Source organism: Microchirus variegatus (genome assembly GCF_963457635.1).
Source record: "Microchirus variegatus genome assembly, chromosome: 11".
Lineage (NCBI taxonomy): Eukaryota > Metazoa > Chordata > Actinopteri > Pleuronectiformes > Soleidae > Microchirus > Microchirus variegatus.
Window position 1 is genome coordinate 6,396,075 of NC_139812.1, and position 24,896 is coordinate 6,420,970.

Here is a 24,896-nt window from a genome sequence, read left to right on the forward strand (position 1 = left end):
GTTCTATTAATCAAAGGTACTACCTTTAAAGCTATGGTATGTACCTTTTAGATACAAACAAATTTGTGTCACATTCAAACCTTTGCCAAAGTAATGCTGATCAAGTCTGTCACCGCCACACAACCATTTCTATTTTGACGAAAGTTTCTCAACATTAGCACTGGTTGTTTTTGTGTCGCCTGGTGATATTTCCACACTGCCCACAGAGTGATATGTTTTACATCACGACTGACAGAGGGATGGCAGAAGCCTTTCATAAAGCTCTGCAGGCTCACTTCTGAGGAGTGGGAAACATCCTCTGCCTCTACATGAACAACTCAGACCAGTACCTTTACTTGGTATGGTAGTGTGACGTCAATGAAAGATGACAACACAACAGACATCAATCATCCAGCAGCTCTTTCTTCCTGCTCGGTTTGTGGCTGTTTGTCTCAACATACTTTGGTACGAGAACAGACAGTGAGCTGAGTTGAAAAACACTGGTGTCAAAAGAGAGTCGCCCAATCAGCTGATTGTTGTAGGTGAAGCCGGTATAGCTCCACTCAGACTGTACCGTACTATTTTACTCTGGTACCACAAGAGAAAGGTGCCAAAAATGGAACGGTTGAAGCTGGTTATTCTGGTATTATTCTCAATGGAAGTGCAAAAAATGTGTACTATACTGTACCAAACCGTATCTTTTCACTCACTAGAAACACAGCTTTAAATGAGAGGTGAAACGTCTTCAACTTAACTCAAGAAATTCCAGTTGCCTACAGCTAACTCCTGACAATGACAGAAGAAGAACCTTCACAGAAGTGATGCACCATATTTTGGATGGAAGTCTGTTGGCTGTCAGTGTGTCTATCATTGACCAAATCACTCTGAATGTGATCTGAGCAATATCATTTGCCAGTGTTGTTATAGTTGTATTGTGGACGTCGTCACACACCTGAAGCTTCTATTTGACTGTTATATCATACTAAGCCACCTATGCTGCGAAACTGCCTTTAAACCCACCAATCTGAAGGGGGTCTTTGACAGCTCTGATCCTGTAGAGTTGCTCTCCACGTTGAAATTCATCTGGACTCCCATTCGCCAGGCAGGAATATAACCTGAGACAGAAGGAAGACGAAAGAGAGAGAAAAAGGGGCAGATGACTTAATTAGTGATCATTATATTGAATATATTTAAACAAAGTGGTTTACAAAGCAACATAAACTTCAGTTTCCTGCTGGAAAAACTTGTCTTATAGTGTGATAAAGCATCAAACATATTCTTAAGATAGCGTAGACTTAAAACTAGGTTTTTTTTCCATTTTACAAGAACACACCACACAAAACAGAACACACGTCATTTCAACAGAACGTTACAGGACGTCACAGTCAGCAAACATACCACTGGTCTACTTTGTTATGTAGAATATTTGTAAGCAATTCCAAAGGAACCAGCTCTCATTAATCCACTGCACTACACTCAATATATTTTTTGCAGCAAAAGAGAGCATATTATATTACCTTTTATACCAGCAAAACCTTAAATCAAACACACTGGATCCACCCAGAGGCTATAATTAAAGTTGATATCAGCATAGCATTTTATCAACAATCTCTGCTGCCGATATCCCATTCAGTGATTCTGACCAGTATCGGATACTGAGTATCGTATCGGCTCATCCCTATATTTGACAGCCATGTTTTCACTAAGAGCAAGCCTTTTGGGTTCACGGCACAGGGGGGCACACGCACATGGCAGTAAGTTGTGGTCAGTACACTTCAAAAACCCAACCATCCCTTTTTTTGGTAAATGGGGAAAAAATATTGCAGAAGGTGATAAGCATACTTCAGTGATCAGTGATCTCACCTGATGTCTTCCTCATTTTCAGGGAAACTCCAGTAGGCGATGCGTAGCTGAAGCTGTTCAGGGACTGGGGGATAGACTTTCTCCACCACCTCAAATGGTATGTGGAACGCCACCTGTTTAGCTGACAACTCCACCAGAGGAATGACCTGACCATCTGAGGAGGGAAACAGAATGGAGGATTAGTCAGAACGGTTAAGTACTTGTGTTCATTCATGGGATAGTCTTACATACAGTAAACCCACAGGTTCACCAACATTATATCACTGACAAAGAATTTGAAAATAAATTAAATGCAGTAACATCTCAGTGCACCTATGTAGATTTCTCAAATTTGATCTCATGTTGCATCACCATCACCACAACCAGGAGGCAAACAGTGCACAAATGGGCTTAGAATTGTGTTGCTCAAGCAATTTTCCCCCTATTTGAATATGTGCAGATCCACCACAGTTGACATGCTGTAGTCTCTTTCAATCAGGTTTGGGGGCCAAAGACCAAAGAAGTCCTGTGGAGACCCAACCCCCATGTGACTCCAAAATGGAAAGCAATAATCCATATTTTGCTGTTCATGCATTTAATCCATCCATTATCTACCGCTTTATCCTCCACCAGAGGGTCGCGGGGGGTGCTGTACCTATCTCTCAAACTCATGGCCCATGGGCCATGTGGCCCCCTGGCTGGTTTTATGGAGTTTTATTGTGAACAATATGTATGAATATTACCACTTTTATTAAAAAAATTATTAGGGCTGTCAAAATTAACGCGTTAACGCAGGATGATTAATTTGTGGAATTAACACGTTCATTTTTTTTAACGCATTAACGCACTGTCTCACTTTCATCGCGCTACGGGTAGACGTGCAGTTTATGAACAGGCAAGACAAGGCAACTGCTTGAGGCCCCGAGCCGATAGGGGGGCTCCCGACACTCGGAGCCTAAATGCATCAGTGACCAGCCACATCCCCGTCTCCCTTAAACAACAAGGGTTGATTTGCAATGACATCTCAGTAGGAAACCTCCCTAAAGGGGCCCCACGTCTCCTCACGTTAACCTGTGTGAAGCTGAAGGAAAATGAAGAGGAGTTATCAATCAGGTAGTTAGAAGAGGAAGAAAAAAAGAGGATGAAGAAAAAAGAAAGACACAAAGTTGTAAGTGGCGCTGCTGGCGTAGATAATGATATAATCATAACATTAACAGTCACTGTCTAACTAACGGGGACACAGACCGCAGCTAACAGTGCTTCTCCTGCTGTGGGTTTAGTTCCCCCAAGAAAACTATTTAACTTCTATACTTTATATTTTGTTTATAATGTGAGTTATTTACAGTGCAATGTATAGTTTTTTTTTAAAGTTTTTTACAGCATTTTATTTTTTTTCTATTTATTTATATTGTCTTATAATGTGTTTTTTTTTTTTTTACAATTTAATGTTTATTTTTTACTAAGTTTGTACAGGTTTTACAAGTTATTTACAGTATTTTATTGTTCTTTACATTTTTATTTTCACATACTTTATTTATGTCTCCGTTCCTACAACAATATAAAGAATAAATTAGAATTTTTTTGGCATATTTACCAATGGTAATTAATCGTGATTAATCGTGATTAATCCACAGCTACCCTGTGATTAATCTGATTAAAAATTTTAATCTTTTGACAGCTCTAAAAATTATGCAAAATATCATCAAAAATTTGGTTTTTGCTACATCATGGTGGAATATATCACCCAACAGATGCTTTTTACTTGACTTTAAACTCATGTGGTCCCCAGGTTTGAGACCCCTGATTTAGACAAACTATCATGTTAAGATATTTTCCTGAGATTATGACAAAAAGAAGTTTCCTGCTTACATATGATGAATGTAGCAGGACATTCACAGAGAGTGTGAGAGAGTGTCCAGAAATCCATCTTTCTATCTAGAGTGCCTGTAAAGGCCCAGGACCACTTTTGTTGACACTTGTGATCTCACATACAGAACATACATTAGAATAAAAAAAAAAGTTCATTAATTTCAGTAATTCAACTCAAATAGTGAAACTTGTGTATTATATACAATCAATACACACAGATTGAAGTAGTTAAGTCTTTGGTTCTTTTAATTGTGATGATTTTGTCTCACATTTAGCAAGAACCCAAAATTCAGTATCTCAAAAAACTTGAATATGGTGGTGAAAACGTTCACATGCCAATCAACTAATCAATTCAAAACAAAGGCTACACAATCATGGGGAAGACTGCTGATCTGACAGTTGTCCAGAACAATCATTGACACCCTTCACAAGGAGGCTAAGCCACAAAAATTAATCGCCAAAGAAGCTGGCTGTTCACAGAGTGCTGTATCCAAGCATGTTAACAGAAAGTTGAGTGGAAGGAAAAAGATGCACAATCAACTGTTGTTGTTTTTTCAATTGGTATTGTGTAAAACCAATTGAATCCAATCTTATGGTTCTAATTTTTTGAGATACTGAATGTTGCTTTCTTGTTAAATGTGAGCCAAAATCATCACAATTAAAAGAATCAAAGACTTGAACTACCCCAGTCTGGGTGTATATAATTTATATAATAAAGGGTTTCACTTCATTTGAGTTGAACTACTGAAATAAATTAACTTTTCCAAGGTATTATAATTTATTGAGAATTATACAACCCCTGAGAGCAGGTTCAGGAAAATATCCAGACTTCATTGCAGATCTGTAAGCAGCTTTAGGTACTGTGCCATTTCTGGGCTATTGCCTGCTTTCATGGCTGTAGGAGCCACATTGCTTTGCTGAGGATTGTTCGGGTTTCGATTTGTTTGGTCTGGTTGCCACGGTGATATGTGGGGTTTGGGTCACATGGTCACGGGAAGTTACTTAGAAGGGCTGATTCACCTGCAGCGGGAGAGGAGAGAGGAAGGGAGGTAGCCGTAATTTTTGTTGACCGTCAATTCAAAAGATGATTGTCTAAATACACACGCCAACAGTGTACACGTTTGCGAGTGCAATAGGAAGGCCGCTGTAGCTCTTTTCGTTTAATAAATACAAGTGAAAACGTACCTGGACTCAGCGTGCTTCTATGTTAGGCAGCAGCGCGTCATACAAATACACAGGACCTATTCTCTACCTCTCAAGCGACTTTAAGGGATTGGAAAGCCGCAACAATTTGTCAACAAAAAAGGCATTAACGAAAGCGATCGCTCGCAGCGCAAAGGAATCGGGGAGACGTCCAGTAAGTGCAGCGGTGACACGCAAAAGTAAGACAAGGCGTACGCCATACATCTGTCATGGAGGACAGGTAAGCTTACCTGCTCATGTATGTGTGTGGAGAAGGAATCCGGATTGCATTGTAGAAGTGTCTCCGTTTGGAACATTTGAATAAAGGAATGCTGGTCGGATATGCATTGTCTGTGCTTTATGTTTGCGCTGTGCACTAAATGACGTCTGCACTTTGTCGCTTGTATATGCGAAGCTTTACGGAGGAATGCTGATGCTGCTGTGCTTTGAGGATGGATTTAAATGCTGCGGTTCACTGAAAACTGAATGAAAAGGGGTTAAAATGAGTCAAACAAATGACGCTGCCTCGTGCTATGACATGGAGTCTGGGAAAAGGGAGAGGAAACTCACTGAAAAGGCTCTGGTGAATAAAATGGAAAAACTGCAAAGTGAACGCAAACATGCTGTTGATAAAATTAAAAGTTTGATACCAAGAATAAAAGAGCTCATGAAACAAAGGGAAAATGTGTCTCAGGTGAAAAAATGTTTGGAGAATTTAAACACATTATGTGAAAATGCCATAAACGCACATAATGAATTATTGCCTCTACTCCCTGTGGATGAACTCAATAAACAAAAGGAATGGTTTTCAAGCGTAATGAACTACAGCAATACATTTCAAAGGGACATTCAAAAATGGATTGTTGAAGCTGGACAAAACATCTCTAAGGAGCAACAAGATTCACCAGAAATCCCATTGCACTCTGTGGAAGTTAATGAAGCAAATCAAATTGAGGACGACATTAACCCAAGTGACAGTGTTTCAAATATTGAAAGCCATAAAACATCTCAGTCACAATGCTCTTCAACTTCTTCTGCACGTTTAAAGGCAGAAGCTGAGCTGGCAGCTTTAGCTATGAGGCACAAATTATTAAAGGAAAAGCATGCTTTGGAAGAAGAGGAGCAACGCCTGCGCAAAAGAAGAGAAGAGCTCCAACTGAACACTGAAATTGCAGAAAAAATGGCAAAACTTGAAATTCTCAAGATAACAAGCACAACAAGTGGAAAAAGGACATCAAAAGCCTCGGATGGAATGAACTCATATTTGGGAAAGGCACAATCTAAACAGGTACTCAATGTCAATGCCAACGAATTCATTCGTAAAATTGAAACCAATATAAATACAACTTCATATGAACAAGACCAAATGCAATTTCATATGAACCAATTTGACACACAAGATTCACATGGACAACAAGGACTTAACACAGTGGATCCTGAAACCAGAAATGACGTTCTTGGCCTCATGAGAAAACAAAACGAAATAACAACATTACTAATGCAACAGCAATGCCTCTCAGCTCTACCTAAGAGAGAGATCCCAATTTATGATGGTGATCCATTGAAATATCACACATTCATGAAAGCGTTTGAGAATGGAGTTGAAAGGAACACAACTAACAGCTGTGATCGTTTATACTTTTTAGAACAATACACAAAAGGTCATGCCAAAGAGCTTGTGAGAAGCTGTCAACACATAAATCCACAACGAGGATATGTAAAAGCAAAAGCTTTATTAAAGGAGCAGTTCGGGAACGAACACAAGATCACCTCTGCTTACATGGATAAAGCCCTCTCATGGCCCCAAATTAAAGCAGAGGATGTAAAAGTTCTGCAAGATTACAGTCTGTTCCTTAGAGCCTGCTGTAACGCCATGGAGGAGGTGCAGTATCTTGGGGATATGGATGTACCTTCCAACATGTGGAGCATCATAAAAAAACTTCCATACAAGCTTAGAGACAAATGGAGAAACCGTGCCTGTGAGTTGCAGGAACGACACAACCGGAGAGCTAAGTTCTCAGATATTGCTGACTTCATTGAAAGGCAAGTGAAAATCATGACAGATCCGGTGTTTGGCAACATACAAGACTCTCAACCAATAACCATAAATAGAGGAACAATTAAACCCAAGCCACAGCTTCGTCCTGGAAATAGAGGGAGCAGCTTTGCTACCACTGTAGGCCCTATGGAGAACAAACATCAGTCTGCAAGGAAAGAAAAGGAAATTAAACAAACGGGAAGGAAATCATGCATCTGCTGTGGAGGAGAACACGCATTAGATGTATGTGTACAGATGGGAAGGATGCCTCATGAGAGGAAAATAGGCTTCTTAAAGGAAAATGGCATCTGTTTTGGCTGCTTGTGTACAGGACACATCAGTAAAGATTGCCGGAAAAGGATTTCCTGCTCAAGGTGTAGCCTTAAACATCCCACTGTACTTCACAAGGATCTCGTTTATGATTCTGAGCAGACGGAGAGGAGGCCAGAGCTACATGTCGACAACACACTGATGTCAAGTGTTCTTACAGGGGCTGGAGACCAGGACTGCAAACTGCCAATTGTTCCGGTCAAAGTTAAATCCAATAAAGGAACCAGAACCATCATCACTTATGCTTTCTTGGATCAAGGGAGTACTGCAGTGTTTTGCACCGATAGTTTGATGCGAAAGCTCCACCTCACAGGGAGGAAGGGGCGCATTCTCCTTCGAACTATGGGCCAGGAGAAAGTAGTAAGCAGTAACATTGTGTCAGGACTGGAGGTTGCAGCACTGGAGGGGGATTATTTCCTCGAGCTGCCAAAAGCTTACACACAAGAGACTATGCCTGTGCACAGAGGAAATATCCCTACTGAAAGAGATATTAAACAATGGTCATATCTGAAACACATTCACTTACCTCAGATTGATGCCGGGATAGAGCTACTTATAGGAACAAATGTTCCTAAAGCACTGGAACCACTGGAGGTGGTGTGTAGTGTGAATGATGGACCATATGCTATCCGAACCTTGCTGGGCTGGACTGTTAATGGTCCACTGACAGGAAACCATGTCAACACTGTTAACTGGGAGCATTCACAAATAACTGTTAACAGAGTTTCAGTCGTGAACCTGGATGACCTCTGGCAGCAACAGTTCAAGAATGACTTCCCCGAAAGCAGCATTGATGAGCAACCAGCGATGTCAAAAGAAGATCAAAGGTTCCTGGAGTTTGTCGCTAGCTCAGTGAAACAGGTGGATGGGCATTACCAAATTGCATTACCTGTGAGGAACATCGACATCAGCATGCCAAATAATAAGAGAATTGTTGAACAGCGCTTGTGTTGTTTGAAAAGAAGATTTCAGAAGGATTCAACTTTTCATACTGAATACAATCTCTTTATAAATGACCTTCTGGCTAAAGGCTATGCTGAGAAGGTGCCACAAGAGGAGCTGGACCGTGGAGATGGAAAAGTGTGGTACATACCACACCATGGAGTCTACCATCCCACCAAAAGGAAGATCAGAGTTGTGTTTGACTGTGGAGCAAGATATCAAGGAACATCACTGAATGCTCAACTTATGCAGGGCCCTGATCTTACCAGCTCTCTGATTGGAGTGGTGACCCGATTTAGAAAGGAACCAATTGTGATCATGGCTGACATCGAATCCATGTTCCACCAGGTACAGGTCCCTCCTGATGACAGAGACCTCCTCAGATTCCTCTGGTGGCCAAAGGGGGATATGAAACAATTACCCACGGAGCATCGGATGAAGGTGCATTTGTTCGGGGCAACATCATCTCCCAGTTGTGCCAATTTCGCACTCAGGAAGTGTGCAGAGGACTATGGGAACCGCTTCAGTGAGGAAACGGTGGATAAATTATTGCACTGTTTTTATGTGGATGATTGCCTTGTGTCAGTGGCCACGGAGAAGGAAGCAGTGATGCTTTACAGGAATCTGGTCTCTTTGTGTGCCAAGGGAGGATTTTCTCTCACAAAGTGGATGAGTAACAGGCCTGGAGTGCTGGAAGTCATCCCAGAGAATCACAGAGCAAAAGGCATTGAAGGGTTGGATATGGAGCTGGACTCACTATGTGTAGAGAGAGTGCTGGGTGTGGAATGGAGCATTAAATCAGACTCCTTTAAGTTCAGGATTTTGCTTAAGGATAGACCACTCACCAGAAGAGGAATCCTCTCGACTGTCAGTTCCATCTACGATCCCCTTGGAATGCTGAGCCCTGTGGTCTTAACAGCAAAGAAGATGCTGAGAGACCTATGCAGGAGAGGTATAGGCTGGGATGACACCGTGCCTGAGTCAGTCTCTAAAAAATGGCTGGAGTGGCTGCAGCAGCTGCACCTGTTGGACAGATTCGAGGTTAGCAGATGTATGAAGCCACCAGGCTTTGGAGAAGTTACTTCAGCCCAATTACATCACTTCTGTGATGCCAGCGAGCACGGATATGGATCAGTGACTTACCTACTGTTGAAAACCAAGAACTCTGAAGTACATAGTGCATTTGTGATGGGAAAGGCTCGAGTAGCTCCTTTGAAATGTGTTACCATCCCCAGGATGGAGCTTGTCGCTGCAACTATGGCCAGCCGCATTGACATGCTGTGGAGGAAGGAATTACAGATGGATCTTTTGGACTCTGTGTTCTGGACGGACAGCACATCTGTTCTGAAATATCTCAGGAACGAGACTTCACGGTTCAAAGTCTTTGTAGCAAACCGGGTTTCACAAATCCTCAAGGTTTCCCGTTCTGCTCAATGGAGGTATGTGGACACCAGCAGCAATCCAGCAGATATAGCCTCCAGAGGTGTGAAAGTTGAGGTGTTCATCACGGATGCTACATGGGTGTCAGGGCCTCACTTTCTTTTGCAGCCCGAGAGTGAATGGCTCATTGAGCAGGAAAACCTCAATCACCTTTCGCTGGATGACCTTGAGATCAAAAGAGTTGCAGTGAATGTTGTCCAGATTAGGGAAGAACCTGTAACTCTTCTGATTAAGTACTTTTCCTCCTGGACAAGTCTAAAGAAATCAGTGGCATGGCTCTTGAGGATTAGAAGATGGCTCATGTCCTGTGTAAAGAAAAGAAGACAGCTACATCTGACCTTTGCACAGTCTGACATCAGTAAGGAACAACAGGCATCCTCTGTGAAAAGACAGATGAAGGATTTTAAGAGGACAGCGGTGCATAGGAGTCTAACAGTGAAAGACCTGGACCAGGCTGAGCTAGCTGTCATCAAGTTCTGCCAGGGAAAGAGATTTCCTGAAGAGCTATTCAATTTGGGGAAAGGGCAGCCTGTTAAGAAGTCCAGTCACCTCCATAAGCTCTGTCCACAGCTGCAAGACGGAATCCTGAGAGTTGGTGGTCGGCTCAGTAGATTGTCTATGCCTGTGGAAGAGAAACATCCTATTATCCTAGCAAAAGATCTCCACATCTCAGAGCTCTTACTTAGACATGTACATCAGAAAGTGGGACATGGTGGTCGTAACCATATGTTGTCTAAGTTGAGAGAGAGATACTGGATAGGCGGTGTGGGTTCAGCCATCAGGAGAGTGCTAGCCAGGTGTATCACCTGTCGCCGTCTAAACGCTCTGCCAGTTCACCAGCAGATGGCAGATTTGCCTCGTGAAAGAATTGTTCCAGATGAACCACCTTTCACCCGGGTGGGAGTCGACTTGTTTGGACCTTTTGAGGTAAAGAGTAGAAGGAGCATGGTAAAGAGGTATGGTGTTCTATTTACTTGCCTTGCAGTTAGAGCAGTTCACATCGAAGTTGCATCATCGTTGGACACCGACTCTTTTATTAACGCACTCAGGCGTTTCACTGCCAGAAGAGGACAAGTTCGGGAGCTACGCTCTGACAATGGAACGAACTTTGTAGGAGCAGAACGAGAGTTGAGGAAGGCCATCGATCAGTGGAATCAGGTGCGGATTCACGATGTCATGCTTCAGAAGGGGATCCAATGGAGTTTTAATCCACCTGCTGGCTCACATCATGGGGGAGCTTGGGAACGGTTGATACGGTCTATTCGAAAGGTTCTTAACTCAACCCTAAAGGTACAAAACTTGGATGAGGAAGGTCTTCACACAGTGCTTTGTGAGATTGAAGCTACAATAAACAGCAGACCAATCACTCAAGCCTCCATGGATCCAAACGACCTGGAAGCGTTGACACCAAACCACCTGCTACTGCTGAAGACCTCACCTATATTGTCACCAGGAATATTTGAACCATCAGACATGTATGCACGCAGGAGGTGGAAACAGGTTCAATATATGTCTGACTTGTTTTGGAGGAGATGGGTTAAGGAATACTTACCTCAGCTACAGGAGCGTCAGAAATGGACAGGAGTGAAGAGGAATCTTGTTGTGGGAGACCTTGTCATCATTATGGACAGCACGGCACCTCGAAATTCTTGGCCTGTGGGACGAGTGGTACAAACCTTCCCAGACCGAAGAGGATTTGTTCGTCAGGTGCGGATTAAAACCCGGAGCAGCTGCCTGGACCGGCCTATCACAAAGGTTTGCCTGCTGCAGGAGGCTGAAGCAGTTTGAGGACATACTGACTTCAGTTGTGTCTTCTTTGACTTTTATTTCTAGAGTGTTACCAGCCTCACCTTGCTGGATTTTGACTGTTTTTGACCAGTGACACTGTGGACCTTTGAGTCATATTGATATGATTCAAGAAGAAAGAAGAGTTGAGTGTGGATTATTGATGGACATTAATTGTTGAACTTTATTGTTGAAAGTCTTTTCATACATTTATGTGTCCTATTTGGTATGTGAGTAATTATTTAGATGAACTTCATAATTAGGGGCTGGTGTTGTAGGAGCCACATTGCTTTGCTGAGGATTGTTCGGGTTTCGATTTGTTTGGTCTGGTTGCCACGGTGATATGTGGGGTTTGGGTCACATGGTCACGGGAAGTTACTTAGAAGGGCTGATTCACCTGCAGCGGGAGAGGAGAGAGGAAGGGAGGTAGCCGTAATTTTTGTTGACCGTCAATTCAAAAGATGATTGTCTAAATACACACGCCAACAGTGTACACGTTTGCGAGTGCAATAGGAAGGCCGCTGTAGCTCTTTTCGTTTAATAAATACAAGTGAAAACGTACCTGGACTCAGCGTGCTTCTATGTTAGGCAGCAGCGCGTCATACAAATATACAGGACCTATTCTCTACCTCTCAAGCGACTTTAAGGGATTGGAAAGCCGCAACAATGGCATTGGGGTTCAGCTCATCTGTTAATAGGTAAAACATTTTTGATATTTATATGCACATCAAGTATGGTCTGTTGGGCAAAGAATTTCCACAGTTTGCCTCTAGATAAATATTCTGGGTTGAAAAACAACAAAAACAAAAATCAAGTTTGAAATAAAAGATTTATAGGGAAAGTGACCCAGAGTAAAACAAAACTAGACGGGGCCAGTGAGCATAGTTTATCAATGACATATTTCATCGATTATCCATTTTTGTCAGTAAAAAAAATGATAACATCTGGAACTCCTGTCTACTGCTGCCATTATAATACAAGAACTGTGACCAATGAAGAAGGTGTGTTTGTGTGTATACGTGTGTGTAGTGAAACAAAGGGCAGCATAAGCACAAAAACAGGACTGTTATTGAGTGTACAGTGGTGTGCCACAGAGAGAAGAAAAGTGATGGGTCTCAGATTACAGAGCCCATTTCCAAACCACTACTTATGCTGCTGTTTACCATATATGGAGGAAGAGCTATGTTCATATGCCATCACTCGTGTGGTGGCTCAGCGGTGGATGGCTATAGGTCATGGGAAATCTGTCAAGGCATCACTCACATTTTATGTGTGTAAAATCAGTGAAACAATCTATAGTGTGAGTGAAGGCACAAAAAAGTTTTGGGTGCTACCTTTAAGTGTATTAAACAAAAAGATTTAATAAAAAGGATACATTTGGCTAATACAGTACAAAACAGTGAGTTCTGTGTATGCTCAAAAGCCTTTATGCAGAATCAAGTGCGTCTTTTTCATCCCTTCATCACAGCATAGAGACTGCCCTCTTTAAAGTAAAGGCCACATTATACTTCTCCGACTGCGCAATGCGTTATCTGACTGCGTAACCACGGAGACACCTCGACACTTCATACTTCTCCGTCGTGGTGACGGATACGCACTGCAATTTCCTGCCCGGTCAGTAGGAGTCACTGCACAAGGTTGTTGTGTTTTTGGCTACAGTGAGCAATGGTGCCCGAGAGAGAAAGACTGTTGTTGTTGAAACAGTGGCCGTTTCTCACTTTTCTGTGTCACAGAACGCAGTTTTAAGATAAATTGAAGCGAGCGACATTTAGAGTCTAAACATGTGGTGTGTGTATTAAGATATGACGTATTTATAGTTTGGCAGCGACGTTGTTGGCGGTGATCAGCTCTGCCTCTGTGGACAATCGGTGCGCACTGTGAGCCGGCACAGAGCAGCGTTAGCTCGGCCTGTCCTGAGGACCAATCGCAGCTCTTGCCGTCTCCGTTGTCCCTTGACGGAGTAACGGACCCCTAAAAAATATTTTGTGCAGTAGGAGACAACGCAGAGGCTCTGCGACAGGCTCTGCATAACCTACGCAGAGCAATTTACGCAGGAGTATAAATTGGGCTTAAGGGTGAGTATAGTAATTGTTCTTTTCCATTATACTGCCTGATACTAGACGGTGTAGAGTGGAGTATGAGCACTACTCGGCTCGACTCCACTCTACACCGTTTAGTATCAGGCACATAGTTTTCCATTGCTTTATAATACCTCCTTGATGTGGGGGTGCTTCATCACCAACCGTCCTCCTCTAGCCACACCCCCAGTATATGAGGGGTCGGAGTGGATCCTCAGAACTTCTATTTCTGGTGGATGCTGCAGCAGAGCCGCATAAATTCAGCGGAATTGAATAAATAAAACATCCAGTTTACTTTTCAGAATAAAAGATCCCGTGTCGACACCACATCATATTTCATCGTGCATTGCACGTCCATACTGCAACCAGTGTATTTACCTAGCAACAGCGAGTGTTACTTTCTGATCGGTTGCTAATTCAAGATGGCTGTATGAATGAACTACGCAGAGCACTCTGGCTTCGCAAGAGTTAGCCTCAGACCCGGGGTGTAGTTGCACTCATGACTCTTCCAGTGACATCATCTCTGACTGACCAATCAGTGGTCGGTGACGTCACATTTTAGTATCGGCTCAGCTCGCTTGGAATCTCATCAAAGAAGGTACTAAATAAAGCACCAGGGGTCCGTTTCACAAAGCAGGTTCAACAAACTGAGTCTAACCGTTAACTCAGAGTTAATCTACTCTGAGATAGGAAACTGTTTTGGTTTCAGAACAGCTGATTTGAGTTAGTTTGTTCAACTCGGAGTAGTTTCACCTCAAGTTCAGCGCGTGCACCACAAGTATAAAAAGACAGCATCAATGGAGCCCCGATTAAACGAATCACCATGGCAATGGGGAAGCGGAGGGCAACGTTCTTCACCCCACTGGAGTTGGAAATATTAATACGGTGAGTTTGAGCATGTTTTTAGAAGGAAGTGTAACACCGCTGCAGCAGCAAAAGAGAGGGAGACAGCGTGGGAGAACATTGCTGTTTAAGATGAAACATAAAAACATTGTTCAAACAGGTAAGATCTCGGTATAATCTCATGGGATTAACTCATTTTGATTATGTTTTACATTGTAAAGTAAATATTAAGTGGCTGTTGGACTGTACAGTTGTATCGTCACACACATAAATGACTTCTCATTTAATCATGTTCAAGTGCTCTGCACCTCCGACATTGTATCAAAAACCCTCATTTGCAAAGAAACGCTCTGCTTCTTCTGCTGGGATGTGAGAGCATGACTTTGGTTGGTAATGTTGGAAATGTAAGGACGGATTAGGATAGGATGTGTATGTAAATGATGGACTGTGACGTGAAACGGTACCACTCAAAAAAAGATAAGTGTCTGGAAATACAAGAACCTTTATGCGCGGTCTGATAACCATCTCCTGACGAATATTGAATTCTCTGCGCAGTAATGCTGCACCTTCATCCACGGGATCATTGTCAAAAGGACATGCCATGGTAGTGAAAATAGTCGCCACCTAATATAACTTCTAATGTAGACCGCAGAACAGACAGCAGAACTATACTTCGCCAAAACTCGCCTGCTGACTGAATGAATGAGGAAATCAAATGCTGTGTGTGGCTGAAAGAGGGCGGAGATGGAGAGAAACTCGAGTTTTGTTGAGAAAACATGGTCCCGACCAGGTTAGGTTCATAGCGTATGCTACCATGGTAACTGACTGAGAGCTTAACTTACCTCTCTCTGTGAAACAGGCTAGAGTTACCCCTCTTTCTCTGGTTTGACTTACTTCCGTTTGTGAAACGGAAAACTCTGAGTTTCCCTCATTTCACGGTTAACGGACCCCTGGTTCTATCACGTTCTGAAAAAATGCAATACAGAGTCCACGGATAAAAAGTACTATGTGTATGACTGATTGTGAAACAAATACGAAAGGAGTGCATTTAACAGTAACTTACTTAATGCATGTATAATATTACGTCTGTTTCCCCACTGAAATGGCTGATGCATATGCATGTGTGCGCCCAGTCTTATCGCCCACCCCTACTGAACAATTGCTTTTTTCCACTTTACCAGAAACCTACTGAGCAGTGTTGATACTCAGTGGTCCCAAGGTCATTCGAGTTAGAGATTCCTGTCTTAAGGCTAAAGACTTGTAACCAAGTCTGATAACTAGTCTTGCCATCATAGTGCTAATAACATACATACAGGTAACAACATATTCATAAGCATTTCTACACTGTTTTTAAACACACACTGCACATATTGATAACGGACACATCTGTAAAGTAAGACTCATTAAGTTGTTGTCTTAATACAACACAGCAGACACATCCAGGCAGGATGTTAATGCCAGGTGTGAACAGTTATACTTAGTGTTCACTGCATGTGATCAGATCTCTCAGGATGGATGTTAATGCCAGGTCTGAACTGCCAATGACGGCAGGGAAATCTTTTTTGCAACAGGTCAGAGGTGGAAACTGCTGAAATTACGTGACGATGTGCAGTCTTAGGAAACTGATGATATTATTGTAAACATTAATTTGACTTCCATGCATCGCCAGATGTCTTAATGAAGTTCCTGCTAATACTGCTTTTTAGGAGCCATTTGGCCTCTTCCCTGTTTAGCTTTTTATGGCCGCTAGGTGGCATAATGAGGTAACTGTGGGTCATGTCAATATAGGTGGGAACTGCCGTTCAGGTAACTGGTGTTGCTGGACGGAGGGGAGCACAGAGAGTGAGAGACCGAGAGAGTGGAGGCGGGACTTCCGCTACAAGTAAAGAGACGCTTGTTTTGTTCTCTCACGTTTGTCCTTACAGGCTCCGGGTAGAAACATGGCGTCTCGCTGCTAACAGTGGCTATGCAACCGTGGCCCGCGACCATGTTATTTTACATGACTTTCTGAAACACTACAAAAATTAAACAAAAACTATTATACAGTGACTAGACAATGCAGGAGCACATAATATGCATAAAACAGTGGATTTTGGGTTATATAAACCCATAAATACTACACATTGTCCCTTTAACTTTGCTTTGTTGCGCGTTGTTGCTGTCGTGGTATAATGTGAATGAATACGAGTAAACCAATGTGAACAGTGGATAAGTGGATTATCACGGTGAGCTGCAATAAATATACCGAAGTATAAGCCATGAAGACTGTTTTATTTCCGTAAACAAGTACAAAGTGGATAAAGTTAAGCGCGTCAGGCAGGTGCTTGTCTAGCAACCCCTGAGAGACTTCAAGTATTTGGCTTAGCCTCTACACTGCTAAATCCTATGCATTAAAAACAGAAACATGTGCTACCATCATTTGTAGGTTGTGCACAGGGTTATTATTCCAAGAGCTAGAGCCTGAGGAAAGAGAGGAGGCTGGGTAGTAACAGAGTTCATGTGGCCATTGTAGGATTGGCTGTTGCGGGAGAATGACAGCTAGCTATCCACCAATAAGCTCCAAGCACAGGGGGACGGCCATTACAAAAGCTGTTCCTTTGTAGCTAGCTCAGCTTAAAGGACTCCTCTTTTATTAGTGGATCAGCAGCTCAGTCACTGCCCATGCCTCTCCACAGGGTGCACACCATGAGTAAGCTGATGTACCTGTGGTGCTCTGCTCAGTGTATAATCTTCCCCAGATCCTCTGCTTTCTTTATGTGGCATGTAGATTTAGTTCCATAAAATATAAGGACAATACAAGTTAAGTGTTTGTGCAGTGTGATAAATACTGATCAATCGACCAATGAATCAATTAAGTGGATATGTGTGCTCTGAAGTTACTTGAGCTGCATGATTTTGGAGGAATGGTCAAATTGCAATACTGCAGTATAAATGTGGTATTACAAATGGTAAAGTGAGAATGAGTGCTTCTTTATTAATGAAAATTAACAGATTATTGGAATTTTATGCAACTTGAACACAGGCAATTTTAATGTTATGTAATACAAGGCTGCTATTTACTATTTAATGAATCATCAAGTACTTTCCATTGATTATTTTCTGCTTTCTTTGCTCCATATAAAAAATAAATCATCAAAACTGAATAGTTTTGGATCACTGACTTGGGAATAATAAAATAAGCCTGTACAGAGAAGAAGAAGAAGACAACAGAAAAAAGACAACAAATGTGGTTAAACATGGCCAGGCCAGTACGTTTTATGGACTTAAAAAGTTAATATAGACTGTCATGATATTTAAAGTTCAAATTTCCCCTTGAAATGAAGAAGACATACTTTAATACTGTTGGAATGTGTACTGTACTTTAAAAAGTACCAGTTCAGGCACCAGCTGGTTTTGTCGGAATTGGAATGAGAACATCTTTTTATATATATATGATGCATTTCACCTGATGAAACTCCACAGTATTGAACTTTAGAATCGCTCTCATTAGGCCCAAAGAAGGTGGCGGTAAAAAGGGATGTTTTCCTAATTCCAATTCCAGCTAAACCAATACAATGGTTGCCTGATCATGTTGGCCAAAAAGATGTGTCTGTGTGCTTAAAGTCTGGACTGACAGTCGTAAAAAGTTGTCAGAACACCTGTGTTCGCTCTCTCTCGTCTCCTCTGTGTCTCGCAGTGACTTTTCTGTTCGGCTGTGATACGTTCACCGATGGTCGACTTGCTCACTCTCGTCTCCTCTCACAGAATTGCACACACATAGACACTTGTCCTCGCTCCTAATCTTGGTAGGGACAAGTTGGCTTTCTCCAAATATGGGACGTGTCCCCACTGTCCAAACACAAACCTTATTTTAAAAAAAGCGCTTTGCAGCTGCTCAGCAGATGGCTGAAAGGCTCTTCACACACCTGTCCTTGCAAATTACAAACGTTGATTATCTCTAAAATTGTTTTTTTTCCATACATTTCACTTCTACTTGACATAGATTACTAGTTTGAAGTGTATGAAGCCAAAAGCTTTAAATGTCCATCCCACTTTCAAGCTGCATTTTAGGAATTATAATATACAGTGCATCTGAGCCATGGTTTAGATTTTACTATCACTCAACAGACACTTGATTCATACACAACAATATGTGTTTTACTGTGTATTTATTGTCTGACTCTCTTTCAGACCCTTCCCTTTTTAGGTTTCTTTGAAACATAGGCAGCTAACCCTAAGCCCAGTGGTGGGGTAGCAATCAATTTAAACCTATGACAGTGAGACGTGAACTTAAATTTGTTTTTTCAGCTACTGTACGGAGTTGATCAGTCATGACGTCACACATAATTATTCAACAGGTATGCAGAAATGACTGCAACTGTATTTTCCTTTTAAGTGTTAAGCACCAAGTAAACAGCAGATCTGCAAGAATTTTGAGAAAATGGAGAGAGAAAACTCTAACAAATGTTAAAGGAATAGTTCAAGTATGGTTGTATGAGGCACTGACACATGCTGACCCCTGGGGCAGAGAACCATAGGCACCGTGTGAGACACATTCTCAGTGACAACATGAATGCCAGTAGGGACACAGCAAAAAAAACTTTCAACCACTTAACAAAAAATGTCACCTTTCTAAAATCTATACAAGTATAAATCTTTAATATCTTGGGAATATATTTGCTGCTTCCTGTTGGCTTTCACCGTTATGATCAGCTTTGTACATAGAGACTAACGTTCACTTGATAAACAGTGATCATCTCACTACCACTTGACTGTGGTTTTGTGTAGCAATGCACAATATGATTGGTTTATTTACGTTATCGGTTGTAAGGCTGCTACTGCGGATTGGCTGCTACCTCCTTGAATCTTCATGTTGCCATCCCCTCCACCAGAAATTTTTACATGTTTATGTATTTTGCACAAAGAAGAAAATGTATATACATTATACAGTTGCTAAGACATGTCAATGAGTGTATAAATATACTCACAGCACAGAGAAAACATGTATCAGCATATCGACAAAAAGTCCAGCATTAAGCACCCCTAGCTTTATGGACAAACAGTCTGATAACAACTGCCATGCGTCATTGTGACATTATTTTTATAAGTACTAACTACTTTTATAAGTGGTCAGTAATACTACTAGTAATATTTTAGATTTTTTAGAAAAATATTATTTTGTGATATTATGAGTTTAGGAACAACACAGTTATTGGTATTAAGAAAAGTAGATGGTTGATATATGGTACACACAGTTACAAACATATTGACTTATAGTTTAAATAAAGAACAAATATGTGTACACGGTTACACAGCTTTGATTGGTCATCAAGACTAGAAAAGCGCTATATAAATACAAACCATTTACCATTTACAGTTAAGTACAGGAACATTGCCATTAAGCCCAATTTATACTCCTGCGTAACATGCTCTGCGTCGACGCAGAGGCCGTCAGAGAGCCTCTGCGTCGTCTCCGACTGCACAAAATATTTTTTAAGTGTCCGTCACTCCGTCAAGGGACAACGGAGACGGCAAGAGCTGCGATTGGTCCTGAGGACAGGCCGAGATAACGCTGCACTGTGCCGGCTCACAGTGTGCACCGATTGTCCACAGAGGCGGAGCTGATCACCGCCGACAACGTCGCTGCCAAACTATAAATATGTCATATCTTAACACACACAGCACATGTTTAGACTCTAAATGGCCAATTTCTCACCTCAAATTATCTTAAAACTGCGTTCTGTGACACAGAAAAGTTAGAAACAGTCACTGTTTCAACAACAACAGTCTTTCTCTCTCGGACGCCATTGCTCATTGTTGCCAAAAGCACAACAACCTTGTGCAGCGACCCCTACTGATTGGGCGGGAAATTGCAGCACATATCTGTCACCACGATGCAGAGGTGTGAAGGCTTGAGGTGTCTCCGTGGTTACGCAGACGGATAAGTATAATGTGGCCAGTAAAATTCCCTATTTGTGCTGATTTGCTTTGTTTGGATGGCTTTGAAAGATTTGAGTTGTGCTTTAGTAAAGAAGCTTCACTATAGTAGACTTCTACTAGACTCTACTGGATTAGACTTCAAAATCTTGGATTTTGGACATCATCATATCGTGATAAAGTATCTGTGATGACTTTTCCTGGTTTAAAAGAAAACATTTGTTAAATATACTAACTATTATATGTTGATTAAAAGTCACAAAATAACACATTTTTAAGCCTAATTATTTGTTGTAGCAGAATTTGACCACATTTATAGGCAATTTTGTTGTTTCTAATACATGTCAGTATCCTTCATTTAACATTAAAAAAACAAATAAATAATGTTCTCTGAAATTCAATGTAATGTGTATTTTAAGATCACGTAATACACATAATACTGCAGATTATATTGTATTTTTGAGTGTATTTACAGTGTACTGTCACTTTCCTTTGAGAAGCACAAACTTTTCATGAGCCCAGATATATTATTTATCAGTCATGTCACCTTAGTATCATGGTTTTGCTACAGCGACATTATCTCATTACAAAGTTTTGATATTGTATAGAATTAAAACAAGTTTGCACTGTTTCATGATTGGCTACAGGTCCCCATCAACATGTAGCTCTGCTAATGTCAATACACTTTGTTGCTATTATTTCCACGAGCATTATGGAAAAATCAAAGTATTGAAAGTGAATGGGACTTTCAGAGTGTGGTTTCTCACCTTTAATTTTGACAGTGGGTGAGTTGGGTCCAGCAGACTGCTTTCTCCATCCTCTCCAGTTCTGACAGAGGCTCTCGGCCTCTGAGATGAAGGAGCACAGAGAGTCTTCCTCGAACCGGTCCGAGTCTTCGAATGAGAACCTCTCCCCGTCCTCCCACTCGGCGAACATCAGTTCCATTACATCCAATGTTGAGTTGCTCCGGGGTCCACTGGACTGTGACAAGGGCCCACGGCTCTTGCTCGCAGTGGGGAGAAAAAACCTACGATCGTCGTCCAAACAGTCGACAGAGAATTGAGGGACTCTTGAAAAGATGACTGCTGGACTGGGGGAGGGGAGCAACCAAAACACAGCTGAGAACCTTTCTTACTGACTTAGTTATTTACACCCGGGATAATCTGATACAAACCCTGACGAGGTGAAAAATATTCACAAATATTCTAAATTTAACAGGTGTCCATAAACTACTACCCCCCCCCCCCACATGTAAGTCAAACTACCAACTAAATCGATGAAACAAGCCAGTCCATGCTGAGCTGTGCTTTATGTGTAGTGTTAAGATCCTGTTCCTCAGCTTGGTTGTATTTTCCACCAACTGCTGAGGGGACAACAGAGCTATTGTCCAGCACACACCGAGGGTGAGAGACGCAGGACAGTACCGACTTTACAGCAAAGCAGGCTGTGGAGCAGCGATGCGATCACTTCTTGAAGAAAGAACAAGAATAATCCACCAAGTTGTTTCCCTTCATCCCTACGTCCTCGTGTGTTCAGCCAATCAGCTGCTCTAAAGCTGGATACAAGATGATGTCTCTATTGTTGAATTCAAGTGTTTAATCACCTCCACAGTCGGGACAAAGACACGCTGTGTCGCTATTCACGAACATCATCCACGAACATCATCCACGTTCAACTCACACGAACCGTGCTACTTGTAATGTTATAAGGTTGTACATGCTAACGCAAATAACATCTAGCCGATGTTAGCATGGAGGCTAGCTGCATACTTAGGGAGTAAATATAGCTGTCATTCGCTCAACAGTGCTATATTTCATTTAAATGTCGATTTCAAGTCGATATATTAACACTTCAGTTTGGTTTACGTCCGCTTTTACGCACTACTTGACGCTAGCTGCACGTACTAACGGTGGAAAGCTAACCCCTGTATCGGCCAACTTGGGCTAGCTTGAATAGCTGTTTGTTTACATTGACTGAGATATGAGAAGCTTCCACTCTGTCTGGAGAAATAACGCGCGTGTCTCTACGTGTTTCTACCTTCTCCACTTTGAAATGACCTCAGCCCACAGACGCTTTACATGCTGATATTAATCATCAGTGCCAGTTCAGTGTTTCCCCCTTCTTTGTATCGTAGTCCTGTGTGGAACGGTAAAAGCCGCCGCCGCTGCTGCTGATGTCCTCCGTCAGCTCTGCTGAGTCATTCGCATGTATAATCCTGTCACACTGACACCCGCTGTCCTGGTTGTCCTCCACCCGTCTCTGCCTACAAGTGACACCGGGATTCTCCCGATAATGTCCCTTATCTTTGTTACCCAGGCTCTCTCTCTCTCACACACACACACACAGTGGATCAATCTGCCGGGGGAAGATGGCTCACCTCTGTTCCAGCTCCTCCTCCATCAGCTGATCACAGCTTCCGGCTGCCAACCCTACACACACACACACACACACACACACACACACACACGTACACACACACACACACACACACACACACACACACACACACACACACACACACACACACACACACACACACACACACACACACACACACTCTTGTACTTGCTGCATACTGAGGACTGGGTTGCTAGTGAGGACCAGCATTTCCACTTTATAAATCAACACAATTACAAATATCTACTTCATGAATGACATCTACAAAGATCTACTGGTTGCAGTACCAGGTAGAGCCCCAGAGAAAAAAGGGCTGGAAAACTTTTTCGATTTTTTTTTTTTTTTTTTTTTTGGTCCAAAATTTTACAAAAATGTCATATTATACTATGTCGTCCAAAATTTGGAAAAATCTTTGACAAAAAATGTTTGGTCCAAAATTTGACAAAAACGTCATACTATATACTATGTCATCCAAAAGTTGAAAAAAAATGTGAAAAAAAAAATTTGATCCAAAATTTGACAAAAAAGTCATACTATACTATGTCGCCTCAAATTTGAATATTTTTTGACAAATTGAGTATAGCATTGTTATTGCAACCTTAGGAAGTGATTTCAATGAAAACAAAGTGAGGACCGGCCAAAATGTCCTCACTCCGTAAAAATGACCTCACTTTGTCGGTTAAAAACCCTCACTGGTCCCCAGGATGCCGCAAGTACAAGAACACACACACACACACACACACACAGAGGGAGAGATAGAGAGCGAGAGAGAGAAAAGTTTATACAGAATATTAAAACAAAATAATACGTACTGGGAAAAACCAACCCTTTTATGTTCCCATCACCAGGAGGCCCCCAATAGTGTCCATCCATCCATCCATTATCTACCGCTTTATCCTCCACCAGAGGGTGGCGGGGGTGTTGTGCCTATCTTAGCAGACATTGGGCGACAGGCGGGGTACACCCTGGACAGTTCGCCAGTCCATCACAGGGCCACATATAGAGACAAACAACCATTCACTCACACACACATCTACGGTCAATTTAGAGTGACCAATTGACCTAATCCCCATATCGCATGTTTTTGGACTGTGGGAGGAAGCCGGAGAACCCGGAGAAAACCCACGCACACGCGGGGAGAACATGCAAACTCCTTGCAGAAAGGCCCTTGTTCAGAAGTTGTTCCGAAGTTGTTCCAAACGGGGCTCGAACCCAGGAACCCGGGTCTTCTTGCTGCAAAGGCAAAAGTGCTAACCACACCAACCGTGCCAATAATGTGTGGAGAAAAAACATTTAAACATATGAAATAGATCTAGATATCTTTAGATATATTTAGATATCTAAATTGTGTTGCGCTTAAGTCTTATTTTCTAGTCATTGAACTGGGGCCTGTTTCAGAAAGCAGGTTTAGTGAAAACTCTGAATTAGTTAAAGGTGCCATATGTAAGAATGTGGCCAAAAACGGTTACTACATTCAAATTCAAAATACTGAGGTCTTTTAGGTTTCGTTTTCTTACGTAACTGGCAATCCGTGGTTGCTCGGCAGCTGAGACTCTACTGACTGCAATGACTGGTGGACAGCGGTAGGTGGCGCCTCATGCCAAAACATGATTTCATAACATAAACATGATTTGCAGTCTGCAAAATATTTTTATTTTATTTTGGCTGTACTGTTGTTGTTGGTGAGTTCAGTTATCTGAACATTATTCCTCAGTCTCCGCAACATATTAGGAGGATTTTATGGCCAGTTGCTTTAGATGTATTACATAATGCACCTTTAACCCTGAGATGAGGGAAACTCTGGTTTTTCGGTTTCAAAAAGCCAGTTCAGCTTAACAGTCAACTTAAGAGTCAGTTACCCTGGTTACATACTCTGTGAACCTAACCTGCTCGCTGGCAGGTTTTCTTCAACTAACGCTGAGATTCTCCTGCTCTTAAGTTTAAAGGCGCCATATGTTAGAATGTGGTCAAATCCGAGAGCACGGATCTCCAAAACCGAGGGAACAGTTCAAAACAGAACTCTACAGTTCAAACCACAATATAAATTATACTTCTCCGACTGCGTAACCACGGAGACCCCTCGAGCCTTCATACTTCTGCGTCGTGGACGGATACACGCTGCAATTTCCTGCCCGATCAGTAGGGGGTCGCTGCGCAAGGTAACTGTGCTTTTGGCAACAGTGAGCAATGGCGTCCGAGAGAGAAAGACTGTTGTTGTTGAAACACCTTTCTGTGTCACGGAACGCAGTTTTAAG

General features: G+C 42.0%; 1 protein-coding gene across 1 annotated transcript in view; it reads right to left on the reverse strand.

Annotated features, from left to right (window-relative positions):
- zswim8 (zinc finger, SWIM-type containing 8) overlaps positions 1-21,189 on the reverse strand; it is a gene marked incomplete at its 5' end in the record, with an annotated part of 50,751 nt that extends 29,562 nt beyond the window's left edge. Inside the window, 3 exons of the mRNA XM_083898227.1 lie at positions 1,000-1,094; positions 1,843-1,996; positions 21,012-21,189. Coding sequence (XP_083754353.1) covers positions 1,000-1,094; positions 1,843-1,996; positions 21,012-21,189 — 427 coding nt within the window. The remainder of the gene's footprint in view (positions 1-999; positions 1,095-1,842; positions 1,997-21,011) is intronic.
- Between the last annotated feature and the right edge of the window lie 3,707 nt (positions 21,190-24,896).